Source organism: Lissotriton helveticus, chromosome 7 (genome assembly GCF_964261635.1).
Source record: "Lissotriton helveticus chromosome 7, aLisHel1.1, whole genome shotgun sequence".
NCBI classification, from domain to species: domain Eukaryota; kingdom Metazoa; phylum Chordata; class Amphibia; order Caudata; family Salamandridae; genus Lissotriton; species Lissotriton helveticus.
In genome coordinates this window covers 183,537,859-183,563,988 of record NC_136068.1, presented here as the reverse complement: position 1 = coordinate 183,563,988, position 26,130 = coordinate 183,537,859, and the positions used below count along the sequence as shown (strand labels likewise).

Sequence of the window (26,130 nt, the reverse complement as noted above, 5' to 3'; positions counted from 1 at the left end):
TTGAAGTTTAGTGTTCTCAGGCTTTAAACAGTGTCTAGAATTGTGTCTGGGAATGTTACATTGCTATGTGGAGGTCTCTAAAGGAGCAGGAAGTTACAGGAGGGAGACGGTGTAGGATTGCATCTGGTGAAAAGGGCCTCACAACCTTAGTGTTGGTATTAGCTGTGTGAGGATAGCAATTGTGTAGCTGTTCTGTTTCGTGTTACTCGTCAAGCAGGCTATGAAGGCATTTTGATGGGTCTGCGTGTGTAGGTGGTGGAGGTGGTGGTTGAGAGTGAGCTGGTGAGCTGTGTTGTTTTTGTAGTGTAACCTTGTTATGCAGTAGACCTAGAGAAGCAAAGTTGTGAGGAGTGGCATGTTGCTTATTCTGTTTGCATCTGTTTAGGTGGAAGGTGTACGAGTTAGTGGTGGTGGTGCAGCATGTGGGTTATGTAGTAAGGGTCTGCATTGTCAAATGGATAAGAGGCGGTTAAGAGAGATGCTGTGTTGCTGTATATGTGTTAGGGTAGGGGAAGAGAGAAAGTTTGGCATTGGAGTTTGTTCATGGTATCATTTGTCACACTGTGGACAGGTTTACACGTTAGTAAGGTCTGCCTGACCGGAATAGTATGTTTGCCAATCATGTATTTGATTTTGATTTTTAAAATTGTAACAGACTGTAACTGCAATGTTTAAATACGTCTGTACATATTCAGACAGTGCCAATTTAATAGAATAATAATGATTTTCTTTGGGGAGGGTGGTTTCTTTCTTTCATGGGGGGGGGGCAGTGGGGTTAGCACTGCTTTAAATGTTTTTTTTTATTATTTTGTCCTCATACGCCAAAAAAGATATTCTCAGAGTAACCGATTCCTGCCACCCCCTACACAGCAGCAGAGGGGCCCCTTCTTAAACTCTGAAGATCTTAATGGATGCTCTTTCTGCAGATACCCAATGCGTACCACACGGTACTACAGAATATAGATTCAATTCAGTTCTTCCATCTTTCCAAGCCCTTGAACTGAGCTTAGGGTAACCCAATCTGCAAAAAGGCATAATCATTGGACAAAATCGTTCACATCCTATCCAACCAGTTAATACATGGGATCCAAAAATGCTTCCTTCTCTTCCAGGCTACCTTATCCAGTTTAAGTGTATGCTTAATTTCCCTCATCCAATCTAGGTATGAAGGTGCAGTGTCACTAACCCAAAGTTTGCATATCTCTCTACGAGCGAGAATAATTAAATACAGAGATAATTTATTAATGTCTTGAGGAAGTTCCTCATAGTTAGAAAAGATTCCAAAGAAAACAAATGATATACTAACCTGTATATCAAAATTGAAGAGCGTTTTCATACCTTCTTCTACCTCAAACCAAAAATTCCTTAAAGCTGGGCAAGTTAACAACATGTGAAGGTTGTCTGCCTTTTCCTGGTAACACTTTGGGAAACAGGGAATAGGACCCTTAGAAAATTTGGCCAGCCTCGCCAGAGACCAGTACACTCTATGGAGAGAAAAAAGATGATTGCGCTTTAAATTGGCGGGTGACACTGTAACGTGAAGTAAATCAAAGGATACTTGCCATTGATTCTGCAAGTCGACATCTGGAACTTCGTTCCTCCAAAGTTGTACCGGGAGACAGAAATCCCCATCCTCTGCTTCCAGGATTGTCCAATAAAGAACTGATGTTTTTATTCTCCTTGCTTTCTTCAATAAAATTTGCTCCAAAACTGAATTAACGCCAATTTCAACTGCCATAGCCTGAGCCCAACTCTTGATTTGTAAATATTTAAACTTAGATAAGTTATCATGCGTAAGAGTAGAGATCTCTTCCCAGGTCAAAAGGACCTCTTCCGGCATTAACTGACCCCAAGATTTTACATTTGCTACCCGAAGCGGAATAGTCAATGCGTCTTTAGTCCACTCTGTAGAACCTGGTGAATCCCAGATTGCACTGGGCTCCAAAGCTCCTTAAATAGAAAGCTGAATAATGCCAGTCACACTGTTAATGGAAGGATAGTGCTTATAGTACCCTCACCGCGTATGTCAGGCAGCGAGTTTCAAGGAAGCCAGGCTTTCGGATACACCCTTAGAAGCAAAGGTGGGAAGCAGGCCGCTGTAAACGCATCCACAGATATTTTGCCTTCGGCGGTGGCTAAGTCCAAGGCAAAATTTTCCAAGAGGACCGGGAAAAAAAAATATTTCCAAAGCACAGAAGCCTGTCACGGAGGTCAAACCACCACCTTCATTGAAGGCTTACTTTGAGTCAGTCCCTGCGGTATTGGAACTTAACACTCTGTCGGGACTTCAACACTTGAGTCTTCAAGGGGTCTCCAAACATAAAATAAATATCATCTTCTGTGAAACTTAGAATCAGATCTAGGTCTGGAGCAAGCAGAGCCTTTAGGGCTCGTTAGGATGCAGAGTTCTGAAATGGCGGGTAATGACCCTAAAGGGCTGATCAGTACTTCAACAAGTAACAGCGGGGATGAGCCAACATCTATTCCCCCAGTCATATTGGCACTGCCCTAAATGTTGTCACCTCGATCCGGTGGCTAGATTGTTAGGCGGAGTGGGGTCTCATTGCTTATACACAATGGGATGTTGACACTCTTGGCTGTGTTAATTTGGCGTTTGAATGAAACATTGGTTGCGGTGTAGTGCACTTTGGTCATAAAGAAATTGTGCACATTGTTGCAGAGATCATGGGCAGGGTATGTGAGAACTCGATGCAGGCAAGTTCGAGGTCTGTATTATCTCGGGAAGTTCTTTGGCGTAGTTGAAGTGAGTGGATTTTTCTGGCACAAATTCGTGTTTTGGGCTGAGATGAGAACTTTATGATGGTTTGTGTGGTACAGTTGAAAGACTGTGGCTGATTTGGGTTTTTGTTAAATTATCTCTAGATGGTGAAAAAGTTGCTTGAATGTGGTGAGGATGTAGGGGTCCCGTATGGGTTTGTGAGCTCTGGAGTGGGATGGTAAGAGAGTGGAAGCTGTCTCAGCATTACCAGTGATTGTTGTGTTGAATATCAAGCAGGGTTAGGTGCTTACTTTGAGCTGGCGGGCTCCGCCTGCTTGCTTTGTGCCATCCGCACTAGTAAATAATTGCAATACGCACTGTGTTTTGTGATCATTTAATTCAGTCTGGGTGGTAATTAAAATAGGGAAACGTAGCTGGCAGACACCTGATGCCTTATTACCAGTGCCTTCCCTCAGTGCTGGTGTCATACTCCGATCGTCATGTTACCAGAGGGTCAGGCAGCACTTACACTGACACATGCACTAGGGCTCTTCTGCCAGACATCGTGGATGCACAAGGACTTATTTCACTACAGACCTGGCCTGTGCCTATGTCGGATCATTTGGGTACACCCCCAGATGACGCACAATAGTCTCACTTTTTGCAGCAGCCCTGGGCGGAATGAGCATCAGCCCAAGCATGTCTGCATGCCAAAATATCATTACCTCCCTACCTTTTCCCATGTCGTCATAGAGTGGGGTCATTGAGCATCACAGACCCCACGCCAACCTATAACTAGTTGGGAAAGGGTGAGACTACCTTACTATCTCAGCCTCCAAAAGACCTTGCAGCCATTCCTGAAGCGGGAACTTTCTAAGCCCACCTCTCACCTACTGTCGCCCACCACTGCCAGTTGCCTCTCTGCTTGACGCTGCCCTGTAGCCAAGGACAATGAAAGGACCATTTGGCAGTGGCCTGGTTTTGTCACCTGGGGAAGCACTGTGCAGCCATTGTTATGCTCGTTCGTGAGAGGCATGGTCCTGTTGGGGCCAGGGCAAAGATGTATTGATTGTGAACAGTGGATGTGTGCTCCTTTGTGATTGGCTGCATGTGTTTTGTATTTGAATGCTTTAAAAATTATATAATTTTTCTCTGAAGAGCATGAGGTTTAAGTGCAGAGAAGCCAGCTGGTGTGTATATATTACTGAGCCCAAGAAAAGTTTGTTTGACGGCATGTGAATGTGCATATTGTGGAGTTTGGAGATTTATAATGCACAATAATAAGTGACTCCTTATTGGAGATGCGCCGAAAGCGTATTAATCTGTGACGTTAAACTGATCCTAAAATCTAGATTGGTGATTACCGCCATTACTCTGTGGGTAGCTTTTTGCAAAACAAAGATGTATTTCAAACATGACGTTGGAAAATACCTCAAGATATGATGTTCAGGAAAAGTTTTTTAATCCTACCCCTCTTCAGTGTTACATTACTGCACCCTGATCTTTGTTTGATTTGAGGGCCAGGCCCCCTTCTGGTGTGCAAGACTATTAGCATTCACCATCCACTTTTCACCACATGCCTGAAATGCCAGTAGGACTGGAGTAGTCACTTGTTGTGAGGTATTCTTCACATGCCAGGCTCGTGCAGAGCCAGCGGTGTTGCAGCATGATGAGTGGTATCCCTACTAGCTGTGAAAGGCCAAAATAGCTAGTTCAGTGAGAGTGATATTTCAGACTAATCTCTCTGAGGGCACATTTCTAGGATGGCATGTGTATTTGTAAAGTGCTTCTTTAACTCATTAGAGCATCTTGGCACTGAATGAGAGATGTGTTCTTCCCCAATTCAATGGTACTCATTTTATCGACCTCAAATAGTTGAAAAGGTGATTAGACGTGTTGTGATTCACAGTAGTAACCTCCTTACAGTCTGTAAAGGCATTTCATATGTTAGCACTGTGACAATTATTTCAAGGTAGGTGATGATGCACACGAGGGAAAGTTAAGAGGTATTCTGAAGGGCCAATGACTGAAAAGTGGAGTGGTCTTCATTTTAGCAACCCCAGATGACTTTTCTCAGCTCTCTACTACTTCTGCTCGCTACTAATGAAAGGCTAAACCCAGAAACACGTGTCTGACGATAACAGCACTACCTGCACCAACTTTGGTGAAAAACTACAGCAACTTTGAAGTAAGCGTACTGCATTTACCAGAATCCAATGGCGTGAACTGTGCAGGGATGAGAGGCCGTGTGCTCCCTGAAGACTGAAAAGTCAATTGGACCAGTCCAGAGTCCTCTCATATCTCAATATCATCTCTGAAAGACTGTCAGACTGAGGTATGGTCTTATCATGCAGATCAGCACCTCACGCCTCAGGTTAGTCCTGCTGGAGTAGAGCAATCCACTGTTTATGGTAGTGGAAGGTAAGTAAGGCTGTGAAAGTAGTCTGCTATATTCCAATTCAACCATTAGCTGGGGCGCAGAACCGTCATTAAGAAACCCTAAGGAAGGTAATTATTATTTGGCAACCAACAGCTGCCATTTTTCAAATATGCTCATGAAGCAGTGCCTTGAGGGGTTTGTTGAAATTAGGTTTTTTTTGTCCAGGCTGTGGTGGTGGTCGTTCCAAATCTTTTTTCTATAGCCTTCCTGTCATTGCCCTTTTCACATCTCCAACTGTTGTGAATTTACTGACTCGATGTCACCACATGCGGTTGTTCACTCTTTAAGGCACTGGGGAAATGCTGTGTGTAGAATTTGGTTCTTTGTGCCACTATTTTGAATATGTTCATGAAATACCCCTGTCAGCCATGGAAGTATCCTTGGAAGTGGGAACATTTGGTGTAGATGTAGTAAATCCACTTGCTACTCCGAATCAATTCCACATTTTTTTTTAGTATTAGAACTACTCTTTGGAATCCGTTGATAGAGGATCTTACTGCAGTTCTTGAAGTGGCTTTTTGAATTTCAGATTGCGGTAAAAAAAATTAGAGATGAAAGTCATTTGATTTTGAAAGAAGCGACCACCTGTGTGTGGCTTCCTTGGGGCCAACTTGGTAGTAATGGTAAACAATGTCCTGATACATCTATTCCCCTACAGGCTAGCAAATCATGTATTTTCCTCTTTATGGGTACTACAGATGAGGTTGGTTTTAAAAGCAAGAGTTGATAATCAAAGCTTTGTGGCAAAAAACAAAGGTATCCATTTTCATTTTCAAGTGAAGCTAAAATGTGTAATTTGGCTGTGAAATTTAGCACACTCTTGCTTCTGACTTTGCTTTGATTTTTACTTAGCACCCTGGTGGTTTTGCTGGTTATATAATAGGAGGTTCAGGCACTGGAGGAGCCATTAGGCCTGGTACTGCCTCATCTTGAGTCACTCTACTGGTAGCAATCAGGCACTACCTTATCTCGGGTATGTGGTTAGCTGTAGCAAACCCCCCACTGTAATCTTAGCTGTATTTTCTGGAACTTTGCTGGTATTATACAGGTATTTGCATTGTACTTCCCTATCCCTGCGAAAGGGATAGACTAATGAGTTACAATATACTGTGTATATTTTATACAAGGCTTCAAGCTCATTATGAGGATAAGTATTGGTTTTCTAGATTGGTCTGTGGAGAGCATGGCTGAAATTCTATTGATTGCTGTCTGGCTTATATGAGGCCTATTGCATGAGATGCAAGAGATTTGAAAATTTGGTGTAAGCGTGGCTCAGGAAATGTTGCAGCACATTAGCATGAGAGCAGACCATTACACATGCAGAGAAGAAAATCTTTAGCAGTTCGCTGTATCATAGCTATGAACCGTCATTGATGTGCTTCAGTAGGGTCCATCAGGGACCGACCAACCAACCCCACTGAAAGAACTGGAAGGGGTGGCGACATTAGGAGCAGGGCTGCACCATCGTGTTTAGTGGTTGTGACTTTTGGAATGATCTGGTGTGTTGCGGGGGTAAGACATCCAAGTTATACACTTCAACAGATCTCCTTAGTGCCCCATATTTCACTGAGTGAGTCCAGTCTCCTATTTCAGGGTTTGACACACTAAAAGAGATTATTGTACACAAAGGTGTAGGCTGTTTTCCAAGGGAGGCTTTCAGGAAACAGGATCCTCCACCCAACACACCCATGAAAGCAGCCTACTGTACCCCACCAAAAATATCCACCCACGTGTCCTGTATGGCCAATCCAGGTCTAGTGCTAGTTACGCCTCCATGAAAAATGTCCTGTTCCCGCCCCCCACTACACTCTGTAGAACTTTTGTAAATGCATGGTCTCTGCTAAATCCTCTTACAATTGAGAAACTATTAAGGTATTTGTCCTGGCTAGGCAAACATTTCCATATGAGCTGATAAAACGTGCACTTTAAATATCAAAATGCTTTTTACAATATCCTCTTTTTAGTCAATGGGCAGATCAGATAATATTTACTTTATTTTTCTATTGTAACTCATTGGCATTGTGTTAGCTATGATGGTATCCGTTTTAGTGAGCAGTGAGCAAGCTTCATTTTTTGCTGATTGGTACTCTCATGCTAACACTCCCTTTTTTTAATTTGTTGTCTCTCAATATAGTGGACAGGTCTTCATAGCGTTGGCTGGGCTCATCCTGTGGAACGTCCATCTAGCAGTCCAGACTCTCCGGAGGGCCGAGGTGCCAAATGTCAATCAGCAGTATCACAGGAGGATGAAGAAGCAGAGCACAGCCCCAAAGTATGTAGCATTGATTTGACAACTAATTAATTTGCTGTGTTGTCCATGTAAACTAATTTTATTTTACACAGCTCTGGTTGAAATTAACTGCTTTTCCATCTTAAAAACCTGTGCCACAACCTGTTCTTTGAGGCATTCTCATGTATTATGTTCTTGCTTTGTTGGTAATTAAGTTTTGGTGTTAGCTTGGGAAGTAGGCTTGCATTGAGCTGACCTGTTGAGTGCATACTCGTGTTTTGGCAATGGTGGTACAGTTGTGTTTTGGGTTTTAAGCTCTTGTTTGGATGCACTCATGCCTCAGTTAAGGTCAGGCTGTATGCTTGTGTCTTGGGATGTGGCTATACTGGTGTGTTCACAATTTTGATTCTGCCCTATGTTGGTAATAATCTACCAGGGCAATGGGTTCTGCTTTTGCATTCCCCATTTTTGGTTCTTGTCTTTATTTTTACACTCAAATCTGGGTTTCCGCCTGCAGCTGTATTTAGAATCTGTCATGCAGTCCTGCTCCTATGAGGTCAACATGCAAGAATGTTTATATGTTGGACATTCCCCTAGTGACTGTTACCTGTGTGTGAGGTGATGGTGGTCATTAAGTGTACTCTAATTTATATCAGTAAAGATCACTTCCCACAAGTTTCTGAGGTTCTTCACTGCTTGTCACTGGAGACAAGGGTAGGGAAACACTGCAATGCCGACCACCCGCTTTTCACCATGCAGATAATGGTGTTTTGATCTTGACACTTACGTCCGCAGGGAAGAACTATAAAAACTGAGTGCTGTCCTTCCACAGGTATTAAAGAATCGTCACAAGCTGCTCATACCCTTGAAAAGAAGTTTGCGGGGTTCAATCGGAACATGCAGAGGAGCCGCCTTCGATCAGGCGGCTCCTGTACGTTAACATGCCTGCATCATATGACATGTCTGCGCCATACGACATGTCTGCGCAAAGCATGATGTCACATGTACCATGTTGGCTTTTTAGATTGGGACAAATGCTGCCAGTACTGCAGTTACTCTTGTTGTGAAATAGACACTTGCAAGACCATAGCAAATTATTTGTCCAATGCTGTTTTAGTGACAAAGTTTGCAAGCATACAGGGTAACCATTTCCTACACTGGACGATTAAGTTATATACTAATTCTTTATTTAGATTCCAATCTTAAACCTTTGTTTCCAGTGCATACATGGGACATTAATGTTCGCTTCTTTGGATTATGGATGGCATCTCCGCCACTCTCCCATTTTTTGATCGTAGCAGGTACGCCCCGAGTAGACTGGTCAAGATGAAAAGACGCTTTCAGAGCTTACTTAAATGCCATGTATGAAGTTACTTTCACCAATAAAAATAGAAGAGCTCTCCTGATTCACAATTTGGGCCCTGAAAGTATATCGGTTTTAAAAAGTCACCTTTACAAGAAAGGAAAATGCAATTACTTCAAGAGGGCACAGGAGGCAAGCTTATCACCAATTAAGAACAGCTGCAAGGAGAATCTATTGACAATTTTGTTGTTGCTCTAGAAATGTATCTGCTACTGGTAATTATCTAGAACTTAAAGTTGAGATCATCCGAAAATAACTAATTGAAAGAATGTGAAATGAGAAAACCCAGGAAAGGTTTCTTTCCACTGAAAACCCTGACCATGCGAACATCTTGAGTATTACTAGAGCTATAGAAAATTCAGAAACCTATCTAGGAGAGGCCTCCACCCCTGTTGATACCTTGTGTTACAAAGAGGTCAAAGGTTCCTGTGAAAAAGAGTTTAAAACAAAATGGAAAATAAGTGCAACTGGAATAGCAAGCAGATCGCAAACAAAATAATGATTTTGATGGAACGTTAGAATTTGATTGGAGGTGTGTCACGTGTGGTTTATGTTGCGAAAGAGGGATCATATTGTTGGGTTGGAATGACCGGAGAACTGGACTTTATTCTAAACCCTAATCGTCTCGACTGATTAATTTCCAAATCTAAATTTGGCTGTATGATTATCGCATTGTTCCCTGAAGTATTTTTTGAACATTTTGACAAATAAAGGGGCTTTCAATATAAGATTTTTATTAAAAAGATGAAGCAAGACCTCTAGTTTACAAAGTGTGGAAAGTATCTTTGTCTTTAAGAGAAGACTTGCGTTAAAATTAGACCAGCTATGAGAAACTGATATTGTAGAGCCCATCAAGGGGTCTGAGTGGTTAGCCCCGGTTGCCTGGAAGGCAAGAATTACAATTAATTGTATGTGTGTATCTAAACAATCACAACATTTGAATTGTTTGCAATTCTTTGACAACACTATCTGAAATGATGTGTACCTTGAAGGGTTCACTTATGTTCACGACTTTCGATATGCGTATCACTGACTGTTCCTTGGTGAAGATTTAAAATATCTGACCTTGTGAGTTACACCAGTAGGGGCATTTTGCGAAAAGCAAATGCAATTTGAATAAGCTTCAGTGTCCTCATTAGTCCAGAGATTATTGAAGTAGATGTTCAAAAACATTCAGGGAGTAAAGCATTTCAGTATGACCTATTGGTGTCTGGAAGTAACACTTAGGAGCATGATGCCAGATTGATGCAAGTACTGCAGTCTTGAAGGAGAGATTTCATCCTCCACTATGAGAAGTGCAAGTTTGAGGAGGCGGGTAGAATACTAGATATCATATGTCCAAAGGGATGTGAAGCCAAAAATTAAATTTTCAAAAGCAATTGAGGAAGCCCCATCTCCTATGAATAGAGATTAATTGAGATCCTTTCTGGACTTAACTGTATTTTATTCAAAATGTGTCCTATATTTCAGAGCAATGATTGCGTACTTGAACCGGTTGCTCAAGAAATAAGGGATGCACAGAGTAAAGAGTGCTGAAATGCATTTGACAAAGTCTGTATGGGAATAGTTTCTTTAAGACTGCAGAAAACTTTTGATATTAGGGATACTAACATCATTGTAACGGACTCCAGCAACTTTGGTTTTGGGGCTGTGCTGATTTAAGGAGGAGGTGACTGTTTCCTCCTGGGCAAAGAATTGTTGCGATTGTGGTGGGGGCAGGATTCCAACCATATATTTTGGGTGTTTCATTTATCCTGGGAATGGACCACAAAGGGTCGATCAATTTATGCAGCATTCAAAGTGGAGGGAAGTCACACCCCGGGTTGCGAAGTGGATGTTTCGCCTGCAAGAATACAATTGTAGTCTTGAATATGTATCTGGTAAAAGGCATGTGGTTGCAGATGTTCTTTCAAGGATGCTTCTGTGTGAACCTATGTGAGAATATCAATGATAATGATGAAATTGCGTACATGACTTATCATCTTGGGGGAATATTGCAGGGAGACCTTGGTGAGGAAACGCGGAGAAATTGTAGGAGAGAAGTGATTCTTAAATAAATCAGGTCATGGCCAATGAACGGATGACCAAAGAAGTAAGAAATTTGCCCAGCAAATGACGGTATAGGTGCAAGTGGGGCAATAGTTAACATGTGATGAAAAATAAAGGGTTGGACAGTTGGCTGAGAAAAAAAAATTCTGCAGTTAGCTCACAAAGACCACATGGTCATTCATGTGATGAAACACAAGGTGCAAGAAGATGTTTGGTGGCCCAGAGTGGTTGGGTGTTTTATGAGGGATAATGAGACATGCATTTTATGTGAAAATATTCAAATGACTATGCCTTCACTAGTCATTCCTATTAAAACACCTACATTGCCAGTTACAATCAGTGTGTTGCTGGAGGCTTCAAATATTTCATTGTGCTTATCAAGTACATGACAAAGTTGCCTGATGTTGAGCTTGTGAATAATGCCAACACACAATCTGCAATCCAATTCCAACAAAAGGTGTTCAAGAATGAGTATTGTTCTATTGAGCTCATTGCAGACAATAGGCTGCAGTTAGCCATGAAGGACATAAGTGTTCCTGGAGGTGCACAGCATCAAGCATGGTCTTTATAACATCCTAGACTTAATGGGTTAGTTGAGCGCTTTAACCGCACTTTGAAAGACCAGTCGCAGTTAGTATTAGTAAACTCAGTTTGAGGTCTATAATCGCAGATAAGCTAAATTAGCTATTTGAATGACTTCCAACACTAGCATAGGTTTGTCACCATTAATTGCTGGGAATGCACAGAAAGGATAAGCTAAGGGCTCATCTCCAGCACAGGTGATCTGCATGTCACAGAGTGTGGTGCAGACTAACAGTGGAATGAGACGGAAAAAAGAAAGGTAGCAGCGGCACTGTGACAGGTTGATTTTGTGTGCCACCATTTGAAAGAGGTTTTGAGTGAAGTGGACGAGGATAAGATGTGTTTTTTTTTGTCACTCCTAGCGCTAGAAAAGTGTAAGATAAGAATAAATATTTTTCTTTAATCATAAGATATTAGTGTGCAATGAAATAATTTGCAGAAGCTCTTCTGCAACAAACTATTTGTCGATTGTAATTGTTTATATATTGTATAAAATGACCTGCTTCCCCATCCCTGATCCTCCCTTGTAATTTGTAAACAACTGTTTCAAGTTTTATTTTATGCAAACTTGTTCACCAATCTATGTTTACGAATCTGTTTGCAGTCCTGTTTATAGTTTCCTGGTTCTTCTGTTGTTAAGGGGAAAGGTGTGTTGATCCAGTCCTCTTATCTAGTTAGCAGGCAAGGCTGTTTGCCTATGAATCATTCCCCAAGTGAGGGTTGCCTGTGGAGGAGATGCAGGTGGGTCGTTTAGTGTACCACGGGCCCCGACTGTGGGAATGCTCCCCTGCTATACTTGGGGTCTAACAAGACGGAGATTGTGAGATTGCAGAGGCCAAAATGTGGCCGCCAGAACTCTTCTAGGCCTGCCTAGAGCTGCTCCACCTCCACCGCTATTCGTCAGCTTCACTGGCTGCCAGTGGCTAAACGGGTGGAGTTCAAGTCTCTCTGTTTTGCGTTCAGGATCCTGAGCTCCCCTGCTCCTGGCATTCTGGCCGGCTTGCTCTCCGCCTAAGGCCCTTCTCGTCGCGTTCGTTCAGCAGGTCAACACCTCGCAGCTGTCCCCTGGGTCAGGAGGGCTCGCGCCGATGGACGCTCCTTTCGCAATCTGGCAGCTAAGCTGTGGAACGCCCTTCCTGTTCATATCCGGAGCTTAGATAACTACCTGTCATTTCGGAAAGCACTGAAAACTCATCTTTTCCCATCTCCCTAGGTTTGGTAGTCCATGCCCTCTGTCTGTCTCTGTGGCCCTGCGGTCCTCGGGCCTCTCTTTCGCTTGCTTTGATGGGCTCTTTGCTGACGGCAGCCTTTATTGCTTTTAGCGCCGGGACGCCCCCTTTGCTGGGGCAGCTGTGCACTCTACAAATCAGCTAAACTTAACTCCTGGTGTTAATAAAGTGCACTCCTAACCAATTTCTGAGGTGCTTTGCTACTTCTCATCACTTTAGTATTGTTCCTTCAACTTTGCTTCTAGCTCTGACGGTATCTTGAGAGGCTCTGGTTGTGCGTTCATGCCTTTCAATTGTAGGTTATAGCAGGATTTGATATCTCAGGTATTTTGTTTTGGCACTTTATATTGTGTATTTTGGACACTGACAGTATGCTAAAGTTTCTTTTGTAGTTTTGGTACACCTGTGTCATGAGTGACCAGAAGGCTTATTTCATGTGTTCTGGTTTCTGATTGTGCTTTGCAGCCAGAATTTTCTTCGCTGGCAGTACAGTTTTGTTTTAGTTGCTCACTCGGCTGGTGCATATCGCTATTTTGTTTTGGCTCCATTGATGGGCTCGAATCTCATGCTGTTTACTAGCAGTTTACTCAAATCTTGGGGTTTTAGTGTGTTCATGGCTTTTGTTGAAGAGCGTAGTGTGCTCACTTTTCGGGTTCTGCATTCTGGCAAAGGATTCGGTTCATGCATGGGTACTGTGCTCATGTGGGCATAGTAACCTCTGGTTTCTGGGGACTGGCAGTATTGCTCAGGTCTTGGATTATAGGGTTTAGTAACGTACGCGCACCTGTTTGGTTTTAAACTTCAGTACTTTCAAGCATATTTTGGGTTCTCTTCTCCTCTGGTGCACTTGTGTTGGTGCCTGTCTCATAGTATGCCTTTGTCTAGGAATATGACCTTTGGTTAAGTTTTCACCATTGACCACTGGATTTTTTTTAGGTCCTCTTGTTTATGTGCTCTGGCCTTGGTTTATGACCTTTTGTCTTGTGAACACATCCTAGATTTGGATTCTGTTGGTGCGCTCTCATTTTAGCTTGTGGCTTCTGGTGCACGGCTGTGTCTGGGATTTGGAGTCCCATTAGTGCATGCCATGTTTTGTTTTCATGGCTTTGAAGTATACTTATTTGCTCTGTGCTTTGGCTGTTCAAGTCCTACCATCTGGCTGAGGCTATATACTCCCATGGTCTCTGGTTGTTTGATATTACCCTAGGTTCTTTTATGTGTTTTGGCCGTGTTTGTGTTATTTTTGTTACTCCGACTAATGTCAATCTGCAGCTAAAATCTAGTGATCTTGCACACAACATTTTTGTCAGTGAAACTGTCCAAAATGCTAATTTGCCAGGCCCTAAACATTTTACAGACTCACTCTAAAGAGTTAGTGCCCTTCATGTTACATATAATCAGGCTTTGCTTGCATTCATGTATTACCAGGCAAGACCTGCCACACACAGCAGATTCTTGGCTCCTGTAATGTACTCGCATTTGGGATTCTGGTCTATAGCTTTCAGTTGGTGTCTTCCGTCTTTTGGTGCTGCTGATTTACTAAGTCTTGTTTTCTGGCTATAGTGGTTTAATCACATCTTTGGAAGCTGGGCCCTGGCAGTGCACGTGTTTTGACTTCAGGACTCTGGCCGAATTCTCAAGTCTTGTCTTGTAGACATAGTGGTGTGTGCATGTTTTGTGATTTAGGCTCTTGTGGCATGCTGGTCATTCGAGTCCTAGATTCTGTATTGCCAGGTTTGATGTTCCCGGTGCTGTCTTATATTTTTGCTACTACCAATCCGTTTAGGTGTTTGTCCTCTGATGTTCTATCTATATGCTGGGTTCATCAATGTGTAGATTCACTTGTTCTTTGCTTAAATATTGTTTTTCTTGATTCTGACAGTGCCATTTTGTGTAACGTCTGTAGTCTGGTTCACATATTGCTTGGTTTCTAACACAATATTTTTAGCATTTACTACTATAGTTTAAGTTTTCAACTTCACAATTATTTTAAAATTGGTTTTACTTTTGTTTTTTGGTTAAGCCTGATGCTTGCCATGTTTAGGATTTGGATTTTGTTGTAGTAAAAAACTATGCAAAATAGCAGCACTGCAATCAATGAACCAGTTGGTCAGTATATAGTAGATCATTAAAATAAAATTAAATAGGAGTACCAGACTAAAGAGCATCAAATCCCAAAAGGCATTGATGAGCAAATCCATGATTCAAAGTACTGCTTCACCTTTGAAATTACCATTTGGTTTGAATATGACAAAACATCAATTTTATCTGACAATATATGATAACCTAATTAATAAAATAATAAAATATTAGCTCAGGTCGCATTACCATATTAATTTTTCATGTATACAATGGGTACATAGTCTCTTTTTATGAACACAGATATTGATCAGGTGCATACATAGTAAATCTGTTCTGTAACATTAGTAATCATTAGTGCTGATTTCACTGGTGAATGAATGAAATTAAATTTGTACAAGCACAAATACCTGCTTCTAAAGGAAGCGTCCCGGCCCTAAAACAGGCAGACAGACTGAAGATGATAACGATTACACTCTGCCGAAAACAATCTGTACACTTCTCTAAACTAACAGGTTTTTACATTTGATTGAAAAACAGTTTCAGAATCTATGCCTCGAAGATGCTCGGGCAGGTAGTTCCAGAGAGTAGCAAAATATCTTCTACCTGCTCCCGCCTTGTGTATCCGGGGGCACTCGGGAGAGTTTGAATTGCTGAGCTTTGTGTTCAAAGCTGTGTGTATTTGTTTATTCTCTTCTGGACATACAAAGGTCCTTTTTGTATAAGGCTCTGTGGGTGATCATTAGAGCCTTAAATTTAACTATGTGCATGACCTGTAAAAAATACAAACGTGTCAGGCCTTGTTGAACCGATTGTCTTTAGGGGATGTTTAAAACCAGTCTTGCTGCAGCATTCTGCACTCCTTGCAATCTATTTATCAGTTTATTTCCTGCTCCTAGATGTAGTACTTTGGCATTGGAAGTGCCTACATGAATTTGTTGGGTGATTGACAGCTTAGTGTCTATAACCATTGGTGGCCAGTGAAGCAGCGCCTGTGTGGTGGGGGTCTCTCCCCCTGTACCTCCTCCCTCTTGACCCTCTCAGTCCTACCCGCACCCCCCCCCACCACCGCTCCCTCCACTTTTTCTCCTAATGGCATTGCAATACCTCCTGGCGCAATAGTTTATGCATGAACACACTTTCGTTTCTGCTCACTCTTTCTTTTCTGTTCCCTTTTTAGGTCGAGCATAGCGCAGCGTTGCTCTAGGAGTGACCTTTAGAAATCGGTCTGCTCTTTTCCAGCACTCGTACTTGTGGTGGCATCCACCATCCGGGAGCGAGCAGCGGCGCGCAGGGTCCATCTGTTTGTAATTAACGTGGCCGCGTGCGCTTGTTTATATTGCTCTACTCTCGTTCCCCTGCCTGTCTCACCCTCGCCCGCCCTTGTTTAATTAGCAGCCTGCTCTCCATGTTTGCACCCCCTCCCACAGAGCTCTCCCACACAGCTGGTTCGGCTCCTTGTTTAGGAGGGGGAGAGCATGTGGCTTTCTTTTTAAGGTAATCCATGAAGGCACACGTGCCAAAGGAGTGAGTTTGGACTTTTCTCACATGCAGCAAACCAGGGTTAAGGATTCATGTTACCGTTCTGTTTTATACACTAGTAGTGTTTTCACAAATCGTTTTAACGAAAAAGAAGCTTCCTGTGCCTGATTGTGTTGGGAGCTGGAGCCCGAGGGAATCCTATCTTGCCAGCTTTGTTCACCCCTATGATGCTGTGGGTAATTTTGTCAGTCAGTCAGTCAAATATCTTTATTTCGGGTAATAAAAACCACAAAAGCAGTGCAAAATTCATTATTACACAAATTAAGATTATACAAATGTAATTTTGTCACTATTAGCTCTCCTGTTATATACAGCGTCTATTTTGGTTTATAGTGTAAAGCGTTTGATCAAAAGCTTATTAGGTAACCATTCATAAACAAATTAACAAATATTTATTCACCATATATTTGCAAACCCAGCCTCGTACTAAAACATGCTTTTAATGAAGTCTACATATTCACTGCCAATAAAAGAGGAAACTGCCTTTTCAGAACACATATTTCTTTCCCCCTTTTCATATTTAACAATATATTCGAAATCCGATGTTACACTTCAACATACTTCTGTAACTGAAAGTCCCAAATTCATTATCCACAAATAATTTCACTTCCTTGCCAATGCACTTAAACCTAGTCAGCAGTGCAAGTTTTAATTGCCTCCAACCAGAAAGCCATAACCTCATGAATGTGTGTTTGTATGTACAAGATTGGGGTATCAATCCACTATGCACCCTCCTGACTACTATTCATTTTGGCTGAGATTTAGCAACTATACAGGTAAAGAAATGGTTTATGCATTTATTTTACTAATGATTGTCACCTTTCACTTTATTGCCTGGAATAGCACATTTAAGTTCTCACATGCAAGCTTATGTACTCCAACTAACTTCTAGTGGGCACTGCTTTGTAGCCTTTCAGCAAGGGCATTGTTAACAAGCATTGGCATAGCCAATAGGTCTCGCCATGTTTAGCCATGCAACAGTTGATGTTGTTGCACCAAGGATATTGTGCTGCATAACTAAATACAATAAGGTCCCAAAGGCGAGACCTATTTGCTATGCCAAGGCTTGTTTTAGATTATGGCATAATGGTCACATTCCTGGCCCCTGCATAGGCGAGCAGGTTTTTATGTATTTGGTATAGGATATACCGAGATTTTTGACTGTTCTATTGGCCCGTTCACCCACTGTGTTCTGTGGGCTCTCGTGGGTTACACTTCCCTTGGCACTGGCACAGACTGTGAGGCATTGTGTGTGTGTATATATATATATATATATATATATATATATATATATATATAAATAAAATGAGTCCAAAGTTATCCCTGCGCAGCAACAGCTCGTCACAGCTCCCACAAGGAACACAATGCACGGACCAAATTCTGCGGTGCTCAAAATTTCTTTAATCGCATGCCGGCTTCCTCATAACGTTTCGGCACTCAGGTGCCTTGCTCACATGACTATATATATATATATATATATATATATATATATATATATATATATATATATATATATATATATATATATATATATATATATATGGCACTGAGTGGTATTTGGAGTGTATGTTGCATTGAGAGCTGTGTAATTATGTGGCAGTGCAGTGTGTGTGAGGCAGGGCAGTGTGTGAGGCAGCGCAGTGTGTGTGTGAGGCAGCGCTGTGTGTGAGGCAGCACATTGTGTGTGTGAGGCAGTGTGTGTGTGTGAGGCAGCGCAGTGTGTGTGTGTGTGTGAGGCAGCGCAGTGTGTGAGGCAGCGTGTGTGAGGCAGTGTGTGTGTGTGGCAGCGCAGTGTGTGAGTGGCAGCACATTGTGTGAGGCAGTGCGTGTGTGAGGCAGTGCAGTTCATGTGTGAGGCAGCACAGTGTGTGTGTGAGGCAGCACAGTGTGTGTGTGAGGCAGCGTAGTGTGTAGCAGGGCAGTGTGTGTGATGCAGCGCAGTGTGTGTGAGAGGCAGTGCAGTGTGTGTCTCACAGTGCAGTTTGTGTGTAACAGTGCAGTGTGTGTGATAGGACAGTGTGAGTGACACACAGCAGTGTGTGACTACGTAATGTGTGTGTGAGGCAGCGCAGTGTGTGAGGCAGCGCAGTGTGTGAGGCAGCGTAGTGTGTGTGAGGCAGCGCGTGTGAGGGAGGGCAGAGTGTGTGAGGCAGCGCAGAGTGTGTGAGGCAGCGCAGAGTGTGTGAGGCAGCGCAGAGTGTGTGAGGCAGCGCAGAGTGTGTGAGGCAGCGCAGAGTGTGTGAGGCAGCGCAGAGTGTGTGAGGCAGCGCAGAGTGTGTGAGGCAGCGCAGAGTGTGTGAGGCAGCGCAGAGTGTGTGAGGCAGCGCAGAGTGTGTGTGAGGCAGCGCAGAGTGTGTGTGAGGCAGCGCAGAGTGTGTGTGAGGCAGCGCAGAGTGTGTGTGAGGCAGCGCAGAGTGTGTGTGAGGCAGCGCAGAGTGTGTGTGAGGCAGCGCAGAGTGTGTGTGAGGCAGCGCAGAGTGTGTGTGAGGCAGCGCAGAGTGTGTGTGAGGCAGCGCAGAGTGTGTGTGAGGCAGCGCAGAGTGTGTGTGAGGCAGCGCAGAGTGTGTGTGAGGCAGCGCAGAGTGTGTGTGAGGCAGCGCAGAGTGTATTTACTGTTACCCAACTCAATTGTACTCATTTTATCGACCTCAGAAGGATGAAAGGTTGAGTGGGCCCACTGGGATCTGAACCTATGACCATGAGGTCGAACACAGGCCCATACAGTGGACGTATTAGTCCACTGAGCCACCAGACCCACCCTGGATTGGGGTAGTGCTAGGTGTCAGGGCAGGCAGCCATAACAGACAAATTCATGCCATCCAGTAAATAATGTGGCATATGAGAGTCACAGCAGTATTTTGTAGCATGTATAGCCTGGGAGGGTGGATCCCAAACACCTCTATTAAAGGGCCGCCACCGGAAACTGGAGTTGCCCATTTAAGTGTAAAGACATGTGGCTGCCTCATTTCCCTGCACCTTGCACTAATGCAATTAGGTGAGCTTCAGTTAAGGGGCTTTCACCCTGTAATTCGGGTTTCTCCTCTCTCTGTAATTTGTACATATCCGGCCATCTGTGGACAAACGACACAGTGTTTCACGAACGTGCACAACATTTTCCTGCCATTCATTCACGACAGGACCAAAGTTATGTGGTGTGATCTTGAGCCAGCATGTCCAGTTTTAAGGCCCTGGAAGTATTTGCTCTCAACTGCGCCAATAACTGCTGAACTGATTCCCACTCACCTTGGCTTGAAGACCGAATTTTACAGCGAAATGGCCCTTTTTTGTGGTTTGTTGTAAATCTCGTCAGTATTTTGAGGCAGCTATGTTACAACGCTTTTGTTCCTTCTTAAACACCGATTCTTAATTAGTGAATACATTGTAAACATTTAACTATGGAGCATGTTATGGGGGAAAAATGAAACCGACTGTGACATTCAAGCCAGACTGGGCAAGAGAACATTTTGCCAGTGGTGATGTCAGCTTCATGTCTGTAGTCTAAGTGGACTTACTGGCCGGGCCATGGCGAGAAAATGTAAAAATAGAACTACCTGACTTTAACCTAAAGTGGAGTATTTCAAATAATAAAACACACGGACTAGAACTGCCTGACATTAGCCGATTGCACATTGTCTTTTAATGAAACAACCGACTCTAGAGCTGATTGGTGTGACTAAAAAACAGACCGTCTAATTAACGAAACCAAAGATCTAGAACTGCCTGACGTCATCATAAGGCACACACCGTCAGATACATACAAGACATCCCGAACTGCCAGACGTCACCATAAGGCATACATACATACAATACATCTCGTCTTGAACTGCCTGACGTCACCATAAGGCAGGCACCGTCAGATTTATACAAGACATCCCGAACTGCCCGACGTCACCATAAGGCAAGTTCGCCTGTTTCAAACTTCGTCCTGGATGACGCTAGAAGCTCAACCCGCTCCCGCTGCCCGTCCCTTAAGTGTTGTGTACCTGGGTCTGCTGTCCTCAGCACCCCTCGGCTCCCGCACCCGGCGCACCCTGGTCCTCTTCTCCGCCTTCACGGGCCCCTGCTCCGACTTGCTGCCGCTGTCCCTCGGCGCTTCGTGTCCAGGCCCAGCTCCCACTCGTTGAAATCTCACGTTCATGCTGGCATTACCGAGGCTCGGTGTCTCGGATTTGACCTCGTGAGCGCGCATGTGTGCGAGCGCGACTCTGCCATGCGCTTAGGAAAACGAAACCTAAGAGCCACATGCGCGCTCACGAGGTCAAATCCGAGAGCCACGACGGAAAGCGCGTGCACTTCCCCAGTCCCAGCGCGTGCACCTCCCACATTTACAAAGTATACTAAAAGTATACACGAGGTCCCTTCGCTACGCTCGACCTAAAAACAAATTGAAGCACTAACTTGTTTTGCGATGCAAAATTACTATATTTGCCCACTATAGCAAAATAATAGTCATAAAAACGATCCTAAAAACAGTCTTAAGAATTGTAAGATGGCCCCCAATAATGTCCCAAACTTTCCTCAGGAGAGTAACAGCATTTTATTTCAAAATCAGCTATTTCATTCAAACAAACAATATAAGAACACCTAAAGATGTAGATTAAAAGAAAAAACCTCAGCTCTTCACAGGTAGATTTTAGTATGTACGTATAATTTAAAAAAAAAGGAATTTCTTGATACCTGCAAATTAAGCTCCAGTGTAGAGCGATTTTAATCCTGTATACAGCTGCCTGCTAGTGGGAACAATCCCAGATAAAAGAATGCGAGCAAATTCCCTATGTAGGCATTATCCGCCATGCTCAAGTAAATCTCTGGTCCTCCAGATGACATTTTCATTGGCAGATGTAGTCCTATTGTAATCGTCTTAAGTTCTGTAGATTCTCTTTCGTCTGCCAGCATAACACCTAGTTGATTGTTAAAAACAAGTTTTATTTTTAGATTTAGTGAATTTGTAAAATGGGAAGTGGCAACCAGAGAAGCAAAAATAACTTTCTGAATTGCAACCTAATGTCTGTAATTCTTGCAGCAATGAACAATATTAATAATTACCCAAGACAGACACTGGAATTAATCCAAACTGTAGACCAGAATGTTAAAAGAGGAACTGACATTTATGTTTTCATTATATGCTAGTACATTGTCATCATCGTCATCATCATAAAATCTTTATAAGGCTATGGCCAGCCATAAAAGAACACATCATTACATGATCATAAAATACAGTACAAGAATACAATATCAATGCAACGAGCAAGGAGACGACTATGAACATAACAGGCATCAGTAGCACAATTAATGAGTAGGTTTAAAAAATAATCACTGTGGAAAAAAATAAATAGGATGAAAAGTCATTTTCCAATGATATTTAGTGTCCGAACTGCGGAAGAAATATATTTATAAACCATTAAACAGGTGTACTCATCATTTAAAAGCTGAAGATGACTCAGGGCAGCCTGACATTTTCTAATATCTGGAAATTTAAACTGGTTTTAGAAAGGAATGTCTTTCATTAATATACAGATTACAAAAAAACAAAGTGCAATGTGCTCTGTGCTGATTCTGAGGCATAAGTCCAAATCGGCATCAGAATCAGAATATACATCTCGGGGATATGAAACCAACAGATGGGAGATTCCAAACTTGAACCTAATGAGATAATACAATTTGGCGTGACTAAGGTGAAGGGATAAATAAAACTCCATACCTGGAGAGCAGACTAGGAGTGAATGGTCTACAACCCTTTTCTTCGTTGTTTCCTGTCTGTCTCTCAAAGAATATGAATGAGTTAAAAAATCCCTTTTCAACTTTGCCCTTGATATTTTGGCAATATTCCCGGGATTCTCAAAACAATCCAACAATCCCAGAGTCTCCAGTTGCACCCTAACATAAGACAACCATGGGATTTTACTCACTCAATCCAATTTTAAGCAGTCTGTGATGATGGCACGATTTAAGACTGTCGTTTCCTTTGCCCAAATGTTATGCCACAATAACAAAGGAGCCAAATGTATACAAAAGGACCGACGGAATCACCCCAAGCTCGCTATGACAGATGGTAGCAGTGGTGGATTTAGGGACGCTCAGTAATCGTTTCATAAACCTATTCTCGGCTCCCTGCAGGCATTCAACTTTACAAGAGCCCCAAACTCCAGCACCATACAGGGTGACAGCACACGTACGTGCTTTGTAAATTTCAGCCATTACCTTAATAGGCCGAGAGCCTAGTTTTTTGTAAACCTGAAAATAGCCTCCAAGCTTTGATTAAAACCCCTAATTCTAGCCTCTAATAGGTGGGACCAGGTGTTATTTGATTCAAAAAGAATTCCCAGGTAGGAAAAAGTGGGCACATAACGCAATTTCTCATTATTTATAAGACATATCTTTAACGTTGCAGGGGGTTTACCCACCAACATGATATTGGATTTAGCTACGTTTGTCTTCAGGCCAAGGTCATCCATGAAATTGTTAAAACTGGTTAAAAGCCTCTGCAACCCCACTCCCGTTCTAGACATTAAGACACAGTTGTCTGCATATAGTAGCGCTGGTAACAACCTGCCACCTTTTTGGGGGGACATCCATGTTCCCAGTTTTAATATGGCTCTCTAGGTCGTTTATATACAGACAGAATAAAAAAGGAGCGAGTACGTTGTCAATTACTCAGCCTGAAAATAATACTCCTCTCAGTCTGTGAAGAAACCTATAGAGATTTGAGCGGGATAGGAAACTCTCAATGAAATACCTTGTATACCCTGTATTGACTCCTTCGCCGCAGCCGAACATCTCCACTTCCAGATTCACACCGACCCAAAGACGACCCTCAGAGGCACCCTCATCTACAGACCCCCGGGACCACGCACACAATTCAGCGAAGACATCACAGACTTCATCAGCCCGCACGCCCTCCCCTCCGCTGACTACATCCTCCTAAGGGACCTCAACTTCCTCCTGGAGAACAACAAGGACCACAACACCACCGCCCTGCTGGAAAACCTCGCCAACCTCGGACTCAAGCAACTGGTCAACACCCCCACCCACTATGCCGGCCACACGCTTGATCCCGTCTTCTCTTCCAGCAAGTACATCACCTTCAGCCACGCCACCGGACTCCACTGGACCGACCACAGCTGCGTCCACTTCAGCTTCAAAAGAACCACGACCCACCACCACCCGCAACAGGTACCTCACAGGAATTGGAGCAAGATCACCGCGGACCAGCTCACCACCTCCCTCAGCCAAAGCCCACCTGCCAACACAACGGACCCCAACGAAGCAGCCCGCAACTTCACACAGTGGCTGACCGCCTGCGCCGACGACCTCGCACCACTTAAGAACCCTCCCAGCAGACCCAGAAGCAAGAAGGCATCCTGGTTCACCGACGAACTCAAGGACTCCAAGAAGACCTGCCGCACCCTCGAGAAAGCCTTGCTCCTCAACCGGACCACCGACAACATGACCGCCCTCAAACACGCTACCCGCAAGCACCACCAGCTCATCCGCACCACCAAGAAGAAATCCCTGAAGGAACGACTGGACAACAACGCCCACGACAGCAAGGAACTCTTCACCATCGTCAAGGAGTTCTCCAACCCCAGCACCGGCACCAACGACATCACTCCGTCACAAGACCTCTGCGACTCCCTCGCCTCGTTCTTCCACCGCAAGATCACCGACATCCACAACAGCTTCGGCGCACCACCCACGCACCCAACCGTCGAACCCACGCCCCCCACCGCCACCCTTCGCACCTGGACCACGGTGACCACCGAAGACACAACCCGCACGATGAACACCATCCACTCCGGATCACCAACCGACCCCTGCCCACACCACGTCTTCAACAAGGCCGACTCCACCATCGCACCCCAACTCCGGAACATCATCAACACCTCCTTCAACACCGCCACCTTCCCGGAGAGCTGGAAGCACGCCGAGCTCGGCGCCCTCCTGAAGAAACCTACAGCGGACCCCACCGACCTCAAAAACTTACGCCCCATCTCGCTCCTCCCCTTTCCTGCTAAAGTCATCGAGAAGATCGTCAACAGACAGCTGACCGCCTTCCTCGAGATGAACGGATCCCTCGACCCCTCGCAGTCCGGCTTCAGAGCCAACCACAGCACCGAGACCGCCCTCATCGCAGCCACCGACAACATCCGGACCCTGCTCGACAAGGGGGAAACAGTGGCCCTCATCCTCCTGGACCTCTCCGCTGCGTTCGACACTGTCTGCCACCGCACCCTAGTCCAGCGCCTCAGCAACATCGGTATCCAAGAGAAGGCACTGGAGTGGATCATCTTGTTCCTCGCCGGAAGAACACAAAGAGTCCGCCTCCCCCCGTTTCGCTCCGAGGCCACCGAAGTCATCTGCGGCGTCCCGCAAGGATCTTCTCAGCCCCACCCTTTTCAACGTCTACATGAGACCTCTTGCAGCCATCGCACGCCAGCACAACCTCAACATCATCTCTTACGCCGACGACACCCAGCTGATCCTCTCCCTCACCAGAGACCCCGACGCTGCCAGAACCTGCCTACACGAAGGGATGAAAGACGACGCCGAGTGGATGAAGGACAGCCGCCTGAAACTGAACTCGGACAAGACGGAAGTCCTCCTCCTGGGATCACTCCTGGTGGCCCCCAGCCCTGGGCACCGCACCCAAGCCAACCGACCACGCACGCAACCTGGGCTTCATCCTGGACTCCTCCCTCTCGATGACCAGACAAGTAAACGCCGTCTCCTCATCGTGCTTCAACACCCTACGTATGCTTCGTAAGATTTTCCGCTGGATCCCGACCGAGACCAGGAAGACTGTCACCCAGGCACTCGTCACCAGCCGACTGGACTACGGAAACGCCCTCTACGCCGGAACCACAGCCAAGCTACAGAAAAGACTCCAGCGCATCCAGAACGCCTCCACCCGACTCATCCTGGATGTCCCCCGACGCAGCCACATCTCCAACCACCTGAGGGACCTGCACTGGCTGCCCGTCGACAAGAGGATCACGTTCCGGCTCCTCACCCACGCACACAAGTCTCTCCACGACCTGGGCCCCAAGTACCTCAACGACCGCCTGACCTTCTACACGCCCACCCGCCAGCTACGTTCTACCAGCCTCGCCCTCGCAGCCGTACCACGCATCCGAAGAGCCACCGCCGGAGGAAGATCCTTCTCTTACCTGGCTGCCAAGACATGGAACTCCCTCCCCATCCACCTTCGGCAGACCCAGGACCATCTCGCCTTCAGGAAACAACTCAAGACCTGGCTGTTCGAGCAGTAGCATACCCCCTCCCCCAAGCGCCTTGAGACCCTCCCGGGTGAGTAGTGCGCTATACAAATGGTATGATTGATTGATTGATTTATATAACAGATACCAGCGGTTTTGTATTGTGTATTTTTATCATAGGGTCTGCTGGTTAACCTGTGCATTATTATTTTTTACCATAGTGAAAAACAACTCATTTGCTTTCAACAGTAAGTAAATTAGTTTTTGTCACATGGGATACTGTGCCATTTATATTCAAATTTATCCCATGGTAATGAAAGGATTTTACTTATTCTGGGTCGTTAGACATATACAATATTTATTTAGATTCCCTAAAACCCCTAAACAATACTTCTGATTTGGTATCATTAGTTGACATTTTTTGTCTTCTGTGTAGCTGGCATAGGCAGAAACCGTGCACTAAAGATAATTCACGGTTCAGGAAAAGAGAACTACATTGTCCTTTTAGAGAAGCATCCATGGCATTGATATGTGGATGTGACACATCTCTTAGGAAACTGTTCTTTGCACTCCTTGGTGCATACCTTACCTACTCTGAATAATGATCACACAAAAATTTAATTATTGTAAGAGCCACTTCTTCTAAGGAGGGCATATCTTTGGCCGTATGAAGTTAGAGGGA

The 26,130-nt window shown here is 44.3% G+C and overlaps 1 protein-coding gene across 1 annotated transcript in view; it reads left to right on the top strand.

Annotated features, from left to right (window-relative positions):
- The window catches only part of LOC144768330 (ankyrin repeat domain-containing protein SOWAHC-like), a 50,460-nt gene that overhangs the window by 14,127 nt on the left and 10,203 nt on the right, over window positions 1–26,130 (top strand). The window contains exon 5 of the mRNA XM_078651908.1: window positions 7,294–7,431. Within this exon, the coding sequence (XP_078508034.1) occupies window positions 7,294–7,431 (138 nt within the window). The remainder of the gene's footprint in view (window positions 1–7,293; window positions 7,432–26,130) is intronic.